The following is a 15,263-nucleotide window of genomic DNA, read 5'->3' as shown; positions in this document are numbered from 1 at the left end:
TTTGGGAAGAGGTTTGTCAGATGGGTGAGGCTGTTATATGAGGCCCCGATGGCGAGCGTGGCCACGAATAGGAGGAGATCAGAGTACTTCCGGTTATATCGAGGGACGAGACAGGAGTGCCTCTTTTTTGGAGTGGGGCAGGGATAGGGGGGGTTGGCGCTGCCTAACCTCTGTGGATACTATTGGGCTGCTAACGCAGCGATGGTGCGTAAGTGGGTAATGGACGGGGAAGGGGCAGCATGGAAGAGGATGGAGATGGCGTCCTGTGTGGGCACGAGCCTGGAGGCGCTGGCAACGGCCAGGGGTTGCAGTGGAGCCGGGAGTGCAGGAGGCAAAAGAGGCCGATGTTCTGGCCTGTGCATCCCTAGTAGCCCGGCGTAGGATTCTACTTCAGTGGAAGGATGCGAGGCGCCCAAGCGTGGAGGCCTGGATCAATGATATGGCGGGGTTTATCAAATTGGAAAGGGTGAAATTTGCCCTGAGGGGATCAGTACAGGGGTTTTTTCAGGCGGTGGCAGCCTTTCCTAGATTTCCTGGCAGAACGGTAGGGAAAAAGGCCAGCAGCAGCAGCAGCCCGGGGGGGTTGTTTTGTGGGTTGGGTTGAAGGGACGTATATATGTGTTCTTTGTTTATGACGGGCGTTAATCTATTTCTTCTTTTTTTGTATTCACCGGGGGGGGGGGGGGGGGGGGGGGGGTTGCTCTTTTTTGTTTTCTCAGTTGTTAATATTTTCTATTATTGATATTTTGTAAAAATCTGAATAAAAATTATTTAAAAAAAATTAAATTAATGGCAACACCAGCTGTGGCCAGGAATTCATCAATAACATGTTTCAGAAGCGGCAAAGCAGATATCAGTCCCACAAACAAGGCATCAGCAGAGATCATCCTGCAACACCTGCAAGAGACAAGTTCTAGTCTGGCACTTGTGGCAGACTTTGCGTTTCCACAATCTGCTTTTCAGTTGTCAAAATAAGTCTTAAAAAAAAAAAAATTGTTCTTGGGATTTGCGCATATCGCTGGCTGAGTCTGCATTTGTTGCCCATTCCTAATTGTACTTGAACTGAGTGGCTTGCTAGGCCATTTCAGTGGGGAACAGTTAAGAGTCAACTGCATCACTGTGTGGGTCTGAAGTCACATATAGACCAAACTGGGTAAGGATGGCAGAGTTCCTTCTCTGAAAGGCATGAATAAACCATATTGGTAATGCTTTCATGGTTATCATTGGACTTAATTCCAGACGTTTTTAAAATGGAATTCAAACTTCACCAGCTGCCATGGTGGGATTTGAATCTGGGATCGCAGAGCATTATCCGGGCCTCGGGATTACTAATCCAGTGACAATACCACTATGCTACCACCTCCCCTGAATGAAATGCAGCAGATGATCTCATCTGACCTCACAAAAGTTTTGAGGCAACATTTCTATCACCTCTTGCAGATGGAAGGATGACGATGACCAATTCTGAATATAGCTAATATTTTATATTCTTGTCCAAGATTAATTTTGCTTGGTTTTAACACATGTGTAATGTATAGAATCATAGAATCCATACAGTGCAGCAGGAAGCCATTCGGCCCATCGAGTCTGCACAAACCCTTCAACCCTACCAAGACCCAATCCCTCACATCCCCTGCAACCCCACCCCAAGGGGAAATTTGCAAATGTCACTGCTGCCTGACCTCTCCAGAGACCTGGTATAAGTTTGTGGGTGATACGGCAGTGGTGGGTTGTTTGTATCTCCGACAACGATGAATCAGACTGCAGAAGGGAGATAGATCACTTGGTTGCATGGTATACCGAAAACAACTTCTCTCTAAACGTCAGCAAAACCAAGGAATTGATCATTGACTTCAAGAAGCATAGCCCCCCCCCCCCCCCTCCCCCGAAGTGGAGATGGTAGATAGCTTTTGAGTTCCTGGGGGTCACCATCACCAACAGTCTGTTCTGGTCCACTCACATTGATGCAACCGTCAAGAAGGCCTAACAACGTCACTACTTCCTACGGGCGCTAATGAAATTTGGCATGTCTGCATCGACTCTCCCAAACTTCTACAGATGTGCCATACAGAGCATCCTATCTAGCTGCATCACAGCTTGGTATGGCAACTGCTCAGCCCAAGTTCACAAAAAACTGCAGAGTGTGGTGAACCCAACCCATCGCATCTCACAAGCTTGGCACCCTCCCATTGATTTTGTATACATCTCCCGCTGCCTCAGGAAAGCAAATAGCATTGTCAGAGACACTCCCACCCAGGCATTGCTCTCTTCCAGAACCTTCCATCAGGCAGAGGATATAAAAGTATGAAGACCCGCACATCCGGGCATAGGAACAGCTTCTTCCGCACAGCTACGAGACTCTTCAACGACTCTCCCTCGGACTGATCTTTTCCCTGTAAGAACACTATTCATGACGCCCTATGCTGCTCTTGCTCATGTAATTGCTTGTTTGACCCTTGATCCCCATTGTAACCAATCACTGTCGATGTACTTTGTCAATTATTCTTTTTGTCTACTTGGCCGCAGAAAAATACATTTCACTGTACTTTGGTATATATGACAATAAATCAATCCATCAATCAATTCATTTAGAATGGCCAATAATCCTAACCTGCACATGGGACTGTGGGAGGAAACCAGAGCACCTGGAGTAAACCCACGTGTCAGGTGGATGTACTTCTGAGAAATGGGTGTTATCAACTAGCTGCAGTAATGTCACTGTGTGGGTGGAGCTGGGCTGTATGTCTGTTTTTACTTTCATTTTGAGCTGAAAAGCTGTTTCGTGGCACTGTTTTGGTTTCGTTTTCAGAGTTGGAGAGCTATAGTCAAGGCACGCAGATGTGTAAAATAATCTTTTTCTCTACAAGCTAAAGAATGTCTTCAGCTCATTGATGATTACAAATAAATACCTGTTTCTGAAGAGAATTTAAACCTGCTGTCTTTGTTTAAAAAGGGTTTAACTTGTGGATGTTGCTAGGAAAGGTATTAAGGGTTACCTATAGAGTATTGTATCTGTGGGGTTACTGTGGGTTGATGAGATGTTTACTGTGGGTTTATAAAATGTTAACTGGATTCATAGAATAAACATGGTTTTGTTTTAAAAACACTTAAGGACTCTGTTGTGTAACACCTGGAGAGTGGACCCTTGTGCTCCCCATAACCAAAATCTATTAAAAGTCGTGGGTTTTCTAAACCCTGGGCCATAACAAATGCGGGGCTTGTCAGAGAAAAAAGTCTATTTTTCATGATTGTGTTGGCTTAGTGAACTTAAAGACAGTGAGGGGTGAGCATATTTGTGTTTGCTTTTCAGGTGTGGTATTCCAGTTTAAGTGGGGAGTGTAAGTGGGGAGTGTGTCGTGGACAATGGCTCTTTCAGAGGCTCAGCAGTTTTTGGGGGTGGAGAAGGTCACACGCAGTACCTTATGGACATGGACGAAAAAATAGGCTTTTAGATTTGGCAAAGACATTGCAGTTAACGTTATCTAATTACGGCGGTAGCTGCGCATTTAAAATTGCCTGAGATACAGTCTGAAGCATTAGAACTGGCAGAAATTCAGTTACAGATTAAACAACTGAAACCTGAGAAAGAATTAAAGCAGCTTGAATACGCAATGAGGGGCAAAGAAAAAGAAAGAGAAAGAGATAGAGAGGGAAAAGGGACAGAGATAGAGAGGAAAGAGAAAAAGAGAGTTTGAACTTCAGAAAATGGCAATGAAACATGACTGTCAGTTAAAATTGGCAGATGTAAAGGGACACGGACAGTCGGAGGAGGGTGATGAGGATAATGAGCCTCATCGTCGTAGTCTAAGGCTTTGTAAAAGCATTTTTCATTTCATTTGAGAAGGTAGCTAAACATATGAAATGGCGACAGGACATGTGGATATTACTGATTGTAGATTGTCTGTTGGTAGATAGAGCTAGTGAAGCATTTGCATCACTATCAGAGGAGGTATCTAAGACGTATGAGGAGGTGAAAAAAACCATATTAGGTGCATATGAACTAGTGCCTGAAGCCTACAGATAAAGGTTTAGAAATTTAAGGAAAACACCTGGTCAAACATAGGTGGAGTTTGAAAGGATCGAACAGAGTAATTTTGATAGGTGGATAAGGGCTTTGAAAATAGACCAAACGTAAGAAGCTCTCAGAGGAATTATAGTTTTGGAGGCGTTTTTAAAAAATTCAATTCCTGATGTAGTGAGAACTCGTGTGGAAGAGCAGAGGGTTAAAACTGCGAGGTTAGCAGCAGAAATAGCAGATGATTATGAATTTGTTCATGAATCAAAGCTTGGTTTCCGACATGAGTTTCAACCTGTGAGGGATAGAAGCTGGGGAAAAGAGAAATACCCAAGTGGTAGAGGTCAAGGTGATCTCATGGGAGATAATAAGGAGAGTGTACCTCAGATTAAAAAAGAAATCCAGGAGGGTGGAAGAGACATGAAAAGTTTAAAATGTTTTCACTGTAATAAACTAGGCCATGTAAATCACAGTGTTGGTGGTGGAAGAAAAGCACTGAGAAGGCTGATATGGTAAAACAGGATAAGCCAGTGGGGTTTGTTAAAGTGGTAAAGCAAAGCGCAAGTGAAGCGAAGGAGGTGCAAAAGATTGTACAGCCTGATCAAGAGGTGATTGATAAGAAGATCTCTTTAAAGAATTTACTTGTGTGGGTAAAGTTTACTCATGTGTACCATGAGGAGTAGATAAAGAAGTCACAGGTTGAGACAAGAGGAGAAATCAAAGAGTGAAGATGAAGTTGAAGTGCAATTATCAGAAACTATTTTTGATCAGCTGGTTGGAAAAGAATAGGTGGAGGATGAGGCAGATATTTTTAGTTCAGAAAAATTGGCGGAATTACAACCGAAAGATATAGAAATAAAACGGATGTATCAGAAAGCATACATGCAAGAGGAATCTGAGTGTATACCAGAGTGTTATTACCATAAAAATAATGTCTTGATGAGGAAATGGAGACCTTTACATTTGTCGGCGGATGAAAAGTGGGCAGAAGTTCATCAAGTGTTATTGCCGGTAGGGTAAAGAAAGGAGGTGTTGCGAGTAGCACATGAGGTACCAGTGGGAGGTCATTTGGGAGTAAGGAAAGCTCAAGCTAAAATTCAAAAACATTTTTATTGGCCTGGACTACATAAAGATGTAGTTAAATTTTGTTGATCATGTCACACATGTCAAGTGAGAGGGGAACCTCAAGCAGTGATAAAACCAGCGCCCTTAATACCCATTCCAACATTTGAGGAAACTTTTACAATGGTCTTAATTGTTTGCGTTGGACAGCTTCCTGAAACGAAAAGTGGGAATCAATATCTTTTGACTATAATAGAAGTGTCAACTAGGTTTCCAGAGGCCATTCCAGCATGCAATTTTACAACTAGAAAGATTGTGGAGGAGTTACTTAAATTCTTTAATAGATATGGACCACCAACAGAAATACAATCGGATCAAGGATCAAATTTTACCTCAAAGTTATGGATAGCTTAGGAATAAAACAATTTAAATCAACTGCGTACCATCCAGAAGGGCAGAATCGTTAGCAAGGTGGCATCAGACATTAAAGACAATGCTGAGGGCTTAGTGCCACAATTACCCAAAGGATTGGAATGAAAGAATTCCAGTTGTCCTGTTTGCAATTAGGGCTGCACCTAATGAGTCAACCAAATTGAGTCCATTTGAACTAATCTTTGGTCATGAGGTAAGTGGACCACTTGTATTGATTAAGGGAAAATTGGTGAGTGAGCAGTCGGAACTTACATTATTGGATTACGTGTCAAATTTTAGGGAACAATTAAATAGAGCAGGGGAATCGGCTAGACAATATTTAAAGGTTGCAGAAAATGTGATGAAACGGGTAGCGGACAAGAAAGCAAAACTTCGTAGTTTTGCCAGTGGAGATAAAGTTTTGGTATTATTACCAGTGGTAAGTGAATCTTTAAAAGCACGGTTTTGTTGACCTCATCAGATTGAAAGGAAATTAAGTGAGGTGAATTATGTGGTAAGAACGCCAGATAAAAGAAAAACTCATCGAGTGTGTCATGTGAATATGCTTAAAAGGTACTTTAAAAGGGAAGGAGAGCAAAAGGAGGAGGTTTTAATGATTCTTACTCAAAGTGAAGAACCGAATCAAGATGACTTTAAATGGGACATTCTTCAAATTAAATTGGAAAACGAGGATGTTCTTAAAATTGGGATAAATTGTTGTTACCTTCCAGAGGAAAAACGAACTGACCTGAAAGAGTTATTGCTATCACATGGGCAAGTTTGTGGAGATAAGTTAGGAAGTATAAAATGGCTATACATGATGTAGATGTGGGAAATGCTGTTCCAATTAAACAACATCCATATAGACTTAACCCTTTAAAATTGGCACATTGTGACTCCAGATGGTATATACACCTGGGCAGCACGGTAGCACAAGTGGATAGCGCTGTGGCTTCACAGCTCCAGGGTCCCAGGTTTGATTCCCTGCTGGGTCACTGTCTGTGCGGAGTCTGCACATTTCCCCCGTGTCTGCGTGGGTTTCCTCCGGGTGCTCTGGTTTCCTCCCACAGTCCAAATACATGCAGGTTAGGTGGATTGGCCATTATAAATTGCCCTTAGTGACCAAAAATGTTAGGCGGGGTTATTGGGTTACGGGGATAGGGCGGAAGTGAGAGTTTAAGAGGGCGCAGACTCGATGGGCCGAATGGCCTCCTTCTCCACTCTATGGACTGGGCTGGTGTAGCACCGTGGGCTAAATGGCTGGCTTGCAATGCAGAACAATGCCAGAAGCGCGGGATCAATTCCCGTACCGGCCTCCCCGAACAGGCGCCGGAATGTGGCGACTAGGGGCTTTTCACAGTAACTTAATTGAACCCTACTTGTGACAATAAGCGATTATTATTATTATTATTATTATTATTATTATTATTATATTATATGTACGTATACCAATTCAGAGTTATGCCATTTGGCATGAAAAACGCCCCAGCCATGTTTCAACGGTTAACTAACAAAGTCGTTTCAGGATTTCCCAATTGCGCGGTGTACAGCAACAATGTGGTAATTTTCAGTCAGACATGAAAAGAACATTTGAAGCAACTGAGTTATTCGATCGACTTCAGGAGGCGGGTTTGGTAGTAAACCTAGCCAAAAGTGAATTTGGAAAAGCCCAAGTCACTTTCCTTGGCCATATAATCGAACAGGGTCAAATGGTTCCACGGGATGTGAAAACAAAAGTTATTGGGGAGTTTCCAATACCCTCAACACGAAGAGAAATAATGCGATTTCTTGGCATGAGTGGATTTTCCCGGAAATTTGTGCCGCACTTTAGCAGTGTGGTTGCTCCGCTGACGGACTTGCTCAGGAAGTGTAGCAAATTTAAGTGGATAGCGGGGTGTCAACAGGCATTTGACTGCCTGAAGGCTGTGTTAACCAATGCTCATGTTGGAGAATTACAAGAGGCTTTTTGATTGGAATGAACTAAAGTATCTGACCTTAAAGAGAAATGCCGAGGCGTAGAGAAATGGATTGATCGTGCAGCGACCTTCTTGTCCAAAGAGACTGTCAATCAAGAGGGATTCCAGGTGGCGGAAGAAGAACTAAAGTGGATTATGTTCTTATACCTGTTTCCATGTTTTGTTTTGTGAAACAAAAAAGTATTTTACTGTCAGTATTTCTTAAAGGAAAGTGAAAAGGTGAAAAAAGGAAACCATCTTGAAGTTGATGGGTTGTTTTTTTCTTGGAGGGAGGTGTCAGGTAGATGTACTTTTAAGCAATGGATGCTTTATCAAATGGCTGCATTGATGTCCGTGTGCGGGTGGAACTGGGCTCTGCTCTGCTTTTTACTTTTGTGCTGAAAGCTGATTTTGGCTCTGCGTTTAGTTTTGCTTTCAGTTGGAGAGCTGCATGTGAACCAAGCAGATGTGTGTACTGACCTTTCTCTCTACAAGTTAAAGAATGTCTTCAGCTCATTTGATGATTTCAAAGTAATACCTGTTTCTATAGAGAATTCAAACCTACTATCTTTGTTTAAAAATGTTTTGGCTTATGGATGTTGTTAGGAAAGTGACCAAGGGTTACCTATAGAATATTGTATTTGGAAAAGTATCAGTGTTTGTAGTTGATAAGATGTTTACTGTGTGTTTATAAAGTGTTAACTGAATTTTTAGAATAAACATTGTTTTGTTTTAAAAATGCTCAAGGTCTCTGTGCATAATACCCGGAGAGTGGACCCTTGTGCTCCCCATAACCAAAATCTATTGAAAGTCGTGGGTCAGGTGAACTCCATGATATACTTTGGAGTTTTCTGAGCCCTGGCCCATAACACTTAGGTGAAAACTCCATACACATGGATGTCACTATGCATCAGTGGTGGAGAGCATGAATGTTTATGTTGCTAGATGAGGTCCTGATCAAGCAGGCTGCTTTCTTCTGAATGGTGTCAAGTGCTGTTGATGCTGCACTCACCTGGGCAAGTGGAATGTATTCCTTGACATTCCTTTTTAGAATGTTTTTTTAAAAAAGAGTACCTAATTCTATTTTTCCCAATTAAGGGGCAATTTAGCATGGCCAATTCACGTACCCTAAGCATTTTTTTGGGTAGTTGGGGTGAGACCCATGCAGACACGGGGAGAATGTGCAAACTCCACACGGACAGTGATGCGGGGCCAGGATCGAACCCAGGTCTTAGGCGCTCTGAGGCAGAAGTGATAACCACTGCGCCATCATGCTGTCCCATTCCTTGACACTCCTGACTTGTACCTTGTAGATGATGGACAAGCTTTTGCAGAGGCAGAAGATGAGTTCTTGGCTGCAGAATTCCCAACTTCTGATCAATAATCATTCAAGCAGGCAGATGGAGCTTCAGTTTAATGTCTCTTCCAAAAGATGGCTTCTCTCAAGTGCATCTACTGGAGTGTGAGCTATGATTTTCATGTTCAAGCCTTAGAGTGAGACTTTGAACTCAGAATCCCAGAGATAAAAGTGTTAAAAGAGCCATAGTTAACACTCAAGTGTTGACATAAGTTGCAGTTCATAAGCATTATCTGTATCTAAAGGTTAGTGTCTTCAAAGTGCTGTTACTTTGGAAACCCATGCTTCTGTTTCATTTTGTAGTAGTCATAAAAAAACTGGATCATGTTTTATGATTTATGACTTTACATTTAAACAGGGACCTGAAACCCCTGTTGTATGAGAAAATATTAAAGCTTTTTTTCATACTTGCTTGTAAAATAAAGATATGGCTTCCTGTTAGAAAATGGACATAAAAAGAACTGATGGAATGGGAGGGAGCTCTAGTTGGGGAGGTGAAGAGAAAGTGGGAAGAAGAGCTGTGTGGGGAGTTGGAGGTCGGATTATGGGAGGAGGCCCTGAGTTGTGTCAATGCATCCTTGTGTGCCAAGCTCAGTCTGATATAATTCAAGGTAGTCCAGAGGGCACACATGATGGTGGTCCCGATGAGCAGGTTCTTTGAGGGGGTGAAGGATAGTGTGAGTGCTGTGCGGGGGTCCTGCTAACCATGTCCAGATATTCTGGGCATGTCCGAGGCTGAGGGACCTCTGGCAGGGGTTTACTGACGTCATGTCAGTAGTATTAAAAGTGAGGGTGGTACTGGGTCCAGAGGTGTCAGTCTTTGGTGTATCGAAAGATCCGGAAGCCCAGGGGGCGAGAGAGGCCGAGGTTCTGCCGTTTGTCTCCCTGGTGGCCCGGAGACGGATCCTACTAAGATGGAGAGACTCCGAAACCCCCGAAGCCAGGGGTATGGGTTAGTGACATGGCAAGGTTTCTCAGACTCGAGAAAATCAAATTCTCCTTGAGGGGATCGCTGCAGGGGTTTGCCCAGAGGAGGCATCTGTTTATTGACTTCTTTGAGAAAAAAAATAAGCTGGTGGGTGGTGGGGAAGGGGTCAGGAAAATCAGTGGAAAGGGGGGCTGGGGAAGGAGATCATGTTTGTGTGAGCCATGTTGGCTAGGGTTTGTGATTGGGGGAGGGGTCTTAGGTATATTGTTTTGATACCTGATGGTTTAAATTATAAATGGCTTAATAAAATATTTTCTTAAAAAAAAAGAAAATGGTCAGAAAACCAAACATGACCAGATACTGAAATTGGGAAAAAGTTTAAAGCTGGAAAGATATTTCTTGTATATGGAATAATGTTAGTCCTCCATTCACCCTTCTGCCCACCTCAACCCCCTCCACTTCCCCCTCCACTTCCCACATAGCCCCAAACTGATAAATATGAAAATATTTGGAAATCTCATTACTTTTGTGTAATTCATTCGACTTGTTAATATTTTTGTATAAACAGCATCTTTCAGAAAGCAGTTCAATTTGTACTCCGCAAACTATTAAGAACACTTGTGTTCTTTTCTTTATTTTGTAAGTATTAATAATACCGTGCCTGGTTCTTGTCATTGTTTTTAAAATCCTGGTAGTCAACATGAGCTGACTACTCTGCCAGCCATAAGGCAAGCAGAGTATGGAAGTTCTTGAATACCATAACAATGTGCATCTGATGTTAAAGGTGGAGAAGGGGGCCATTTGATCTATTATGTCTGCACTGGCTCTGTAAATGAGCATTGTGATTGTCACTCCCCTGTCATTTCCCTGTACCTGTGCACATTATTTCTATTCAAATAATCATCTAATGCCCTCTTGACTGCCTTGATTGGACCCACCTCCATCACACTTCCAGGCAGTGCATTCCAGATATGATCATTCAAAGAAGTTCTTTACTTAGCCCTGAGAGTCCATACTACATTATTGATTAACAGTGTGCTAAACAGAGTCGGGGAGGTGGAGGGGTCTGGTGCGGGGTGGGGAGGAGCACTGAGTGTCGCTTTATGCAGATGACTTGCTGCTGTATGTAGCAGACCCGGTGGGGGGAATGCCGGAGGTGATGGAGATTCTTGCTGAGTTTGGGAGTTTCTCAGGCTATAAGTTGAACCTGGGCAAGAGTGAGCTGTTTGTTGTACACCCGGGAGATCAGGATGAGGGGATTGGTAGGCTCCCGCTAAAAAGGGCAGTGAGGAGTTTTAGGTACCTGGGGGTTCAGGTGGCTAGGAGTTGGGGGACTTTGCATAAGCTTAATTTTACTAGGTTGGTGGAGCAGATGGAGGAGGAGTTTAAAAGGTGGGACATGCTGCCGCTGTCGTTGGCGGGTAGAGTACAGTCCGTTAAAATGACGGTGCTCCCGAGATTTTTGTTTTTGTTTCAGTGCCTCCCCATTTTCATTCCGAGGGCCTTTTTTAGGAGGGTGAATGGAAGCATCATGGGATTTGTTTGGGCGCACGGGACTCCGAGGGTGAGGATGGTCTTTTTGGAGCGGGGCAAGGATAGAGAGGGGCTGGCGCTGCCCAACTTCTCTGGGTACTATTGGGCGACTAATGTCTCGATGGTACGCAAGTGGGTAATGGATGGGGAGGGGGCAGCATGGAAACGGATGGAGATGGCGTCCTGTGGAGGCACGAGCCTGAAGGCACTGGTAACGGCGCCGTTGCCGCTCCCTCCAACGAGGTACACTACGAGCCCGGTGGTGGCGGCTACCCTCAAGATTTGGGGGCAGTGGAGGCGACACAGGAGGGAAGTGGGGGGCTCGGTGGAGGCCCCGCTGCGGGGGAACCACCGGTTTATCCCAGGGAACATTGATGGCCAGTTCCTGGGGTGGCACAGGGCGGGCATAAGGAAGTTGGGAGACCTGTTCATTGACGGGAGGTTTGCGAGCCTGGGTGAGCTGGAGGAGAAGTTTGAGCTCCCCCCGGGGAATATGTTCAGGTACCTTCAGGTCAAGGCGTTTGCTAGGCGGCAGGTGGAGTAGTTCCCTTCGCTGCCCCCGCGGGGGGTAAGGGATAGGGTGCTTTCGGGGGTGTGGGTCGGGGATGGGAAGGTGGTAGAGGAGGCGTCGGCAGAGGAGCTGAAGGCTAAGTGGGAAGTGGAGCTGGGGGGAGCAGATTGAGGAGGGGACATGGGCGGACGCCCTGGACAGGGTGAACTCCTCCTCTTCGTGTGTGAGGCTTAGCCTCATCCAGTTCAAGGTACTGCACAGGGCTCATATGTCCGGGACGAGGATGAGCAGGTTTTTTGGGGGTGAGGACAGGTGCATTAGGTGTTCGGGGAGCCCAACGAACCATGCCCATATGTTTTGGGCATGCCCGGCATGGGGGAATTCTGGCAGGGGGTGGCGAGGACGGTGTCGAGGGTGGTAGGGTCCAGGGTCAAGCCAGGCTGGGGACTCGCGATATTTGGGGTTGGGGTGGAGCCGGGAGTGCAGGAGGCGAAAGAGGCCGGTGTTTTGGCCTTTGTGTCCCTAGTAGCCCAGGGAGGATCTTGTTGCAATGGAAAGATGCAAGACCCCCCAAGCGTGGAGACCTGGAACAATGACATGGCGGGATTCATTAAGCTGGAGAAGGTCAAATTCGCCCTGAGGGGGTCGGTACAAGGGTTCTTTAGGCGGTGGCAGCCTTTCCTCGACTTTCTGGCTCAAAGATAGGGAACTAGGTCAGTGGCAGCAGCAACCCGGGGAGGGGGGGGGGGGGGTTTCAGGGGGGCATTGTTTATGTTAATTTAATTTATTAATTTATTTTGTTGTTTATTGGGTTTGGGGTGGGTGGGGGGGGTTCGTTATATGCGTTGTTATGGGTGCCGGGGGGGGGGGGGGGGGGGTGTTTATTATTATTATTGTTCTGTTATACATTTTTCAAAAATCTCAATAAAAATTATTTAAAAAAAAAGTGTGCTAAACAGCTGGCTTGTAATGCAGAACAAGGCCAGCAGCGCGGATTCAATCCCGTATCGGCCTTCTGCACAGGCGCCGGAATATCGCGACTAGGGGCTTTTCACAGTAACTTCAGTGAAGCCTACTCGTGACAATAAACAATTATTATTATGAGAGATGTGAACATTAGTTTCAAATGACACCTGTCTGGAGGCTACAGAACAGTCCCGGCAGAGGCAGTGAAAAAGGTTTACTGTTGTCACACTCACTTGGACATACATTTGCTGGCTCAGATACAGGAACACCACATGCCAATTCCTGGAAGCAATGATCTGTATTTAAACATCTTGGCTCCTTGAGCTGCAAGCCATTCATTCATCCTCACTGGGCTTTGATTGACAGCTGCCACACACACACACACACACACACACACACAATACAGCTGCAGCCTTGCTTCCTTCATCGTCATTAGAACATAGAACATACAGTGCAGAAGGAGGGCATTCAGCCCATCGAGTCTGCACCAACCCACTTAACCCCTCACTTCCACCCTACCCCAATAACCCAATAACCTCATCTAACCTTAAGTGCTGTCTCGATGTTTTCAAACATCAACCACTTCAAAGAGAGGCAAGTCCCCCCCCGGCTTGAGTGATTTTAAAGTGCTCAGGTGGAAATTGACAGCATTTAACTCTCTTTGAGTTCTCTCGTATATCCCGCTACCGGCGGCAGGCAGCAGAGAATTCAGCCCATCGTCTCCAAAATGGAGAATTTTGCCCCATGTTTCGATTTACTGGGGAAAAACTAGAACTAGGAGCTATATAAGAAAATCTTTAATAACAAGGGAACCATTAATAATAAAGGAATTCAGGATGAACATCCTTTTTCCAAAAAGTGTTTAGAATGTGGAACTCGCTACTTTTAGCAGTAGTTGAGGCAACTAGCTTAAGGGGAAGCTAGATATAAACATGAGAGAAATAAGTTGCTGGGGTTAGAAGCGGAATAAGGAGGCTTATTTGACACAAAGCACAAGAATGGACCAGTCATGTAAATAATATGTTTATGTGCTGCAAATGAGAGGCAATACTTTGTTACTTTTTGAAATTCGATATATTTTTTAAAAAAAAGAATTTTTATTGAAAAATTTTGTATTTATACAACAACATCGAACCATAATAAAATACCAACAATAACAATAATAATAGCAATCATAAACATTCGCCCCTCCTCAATGAACAACACAACATATTAACAACAACTTAAATTAACACAATGTTAAGTTACATAACCGTAAGAAAAAAAATAGAAACTACAATAAGGAACACCCCGCCCCCTCTCCCCTGGGTTGCTGCTGCTATTGACCAAAATACCTATCTTTGAGCCAGGAAGTCCAGAAAAGGCTGCCACCGTTTATAGAACCCTTGTATTGATCCTCTCGGGGCAAATTTGACCCTCTCCAATTTTATAAATCCCGCCATGTCACTGATCCAGGTCTCCACACTTGGGGGCCTCGCATCCTTCCACTGCAGCAAGATCCTCCGCCGGGCTACTAGGGCCGCAAAGGCCAGGACACCGGCCTCTTTCGCCTCCTGCACTCCCGGCTCCACCGCAACTCCAAAAATCGCGAGACCCCACCTGGTTTGACCCTGGATCCAACCACCCTCGACACTGTCTCCGCCACCCCCTTCCAGAACCCTTCCAGTGCCAGGCATGCCCAGAACATATGGGCATGATTCGCCGGACTCCCCGAACACCTGGTGCACCTGTCCTCACCCCCAAAGAACCTACTCATCCTAGTCCCGGACATGTGGGCCTGGTGTAGCACCTTGAATTGGATGAGACTAAGCCTCGCACATGAAGAGGAAGAGTTGACTCTCTCCAAGGCATCCGCCCAAGTCCCGCCCTCTATCTGCTCCCCAAGTTCCCCCTCCCATTTAGCCTTCAGCTCCTCCACTGACGACTCCTCCACCTCCTGCATTACCGTATAAATGTCAAGACACCTTCTCCTCTCCGACCCACACCCCCGAAAGCACTCTGTCCATCGCCCCCCGCGAGGGCAGCAAAGGGAACTCCTCTACCTGTCGCCTAGCAAACCTGCAAGTATCTGAACATGTTCCCTTGGGGGAGCCCAAATTTATCTTCCGGTTCCCCCAGGCCCGCAAACCTCCCGCCAATAAATTTAAATGACCCCGATTTAAATTCTGGCTTTGAATGAGTTCAAATCTCACCATTATGTTTCATGCCACAAGAATGGATTTTTGAGCATGTAGAAATGCGTAGATTTAACTGCAGGTTATGGCAGCCAATTTTGATATTTTATTTTGTGAAAGATGTTGAGAAGACCAGTTTTTAATATTTACAATGTTCTCATTCCTTTTTTGCAGACGGTGCGTCATGGTTTCCCCTGTCAACCAACTGCCTTGGCTTTTGATCCAGTGCAAAAAGTCTTGGCTATTGGCTGCCGCACAGGAGCACTACGAATGTATCCTTTTAAAAATGCATATTTATTTTGACCTGTTTGCAAGAAGGTTTGTAACAGAGCATCGTTGCATCTTCCTAGT

At 44.8% G+C, this 15,263-nt stretch overlaps 1 protein-coding gene across 6 annotated transcripts in view; it reads left to right on the top strand.

The window, feature by feature from the left end:
• The window catches only part of stxbp5l (syntaxin binding protein 5-like), a 721,261-nt gene that overhangs the window by 46,346 nt on the left and 659,652 nt on the right, over positions 1 to 15,263 (top strand). For all 6 annotated transcript variants that reach the window (XM_038801940.1, XM_038801939.1, XM_038801935.1 and 3 more), the window contains exon 2: positions 15,087 to 15,184. In XM_038801940.1, the coding sequence (XP_038657868.1) occupies positions 15,087 to 15,184 (98 nt within the window). The remainder of the gene's footprint in view (positions 1 to 15,086; positions 15,185 to 15,263) is intronic.

Source organism: Scyliorhinus canicula, chromosome 7 (genome assembly GCF_902713615.1).
Source record: "Scyliorhinus canicula chromosome 7, sScyCan1.1, whole genome shotgun sequence".
Taxonomy (NCBI): domain Eukaryota; kingdom Metazoa; phylum Chordata; class Chondrichthyes; order Carcharhiniformes; family Scyliorhinidae; genus Scyliorhinus; species Scyliorhinus canicula.
The sequence above is the reverse complement of the archived record's forward strand: the minus strand, read 5'-3'. Positions and strand labels throughout refer to the sequence as shown.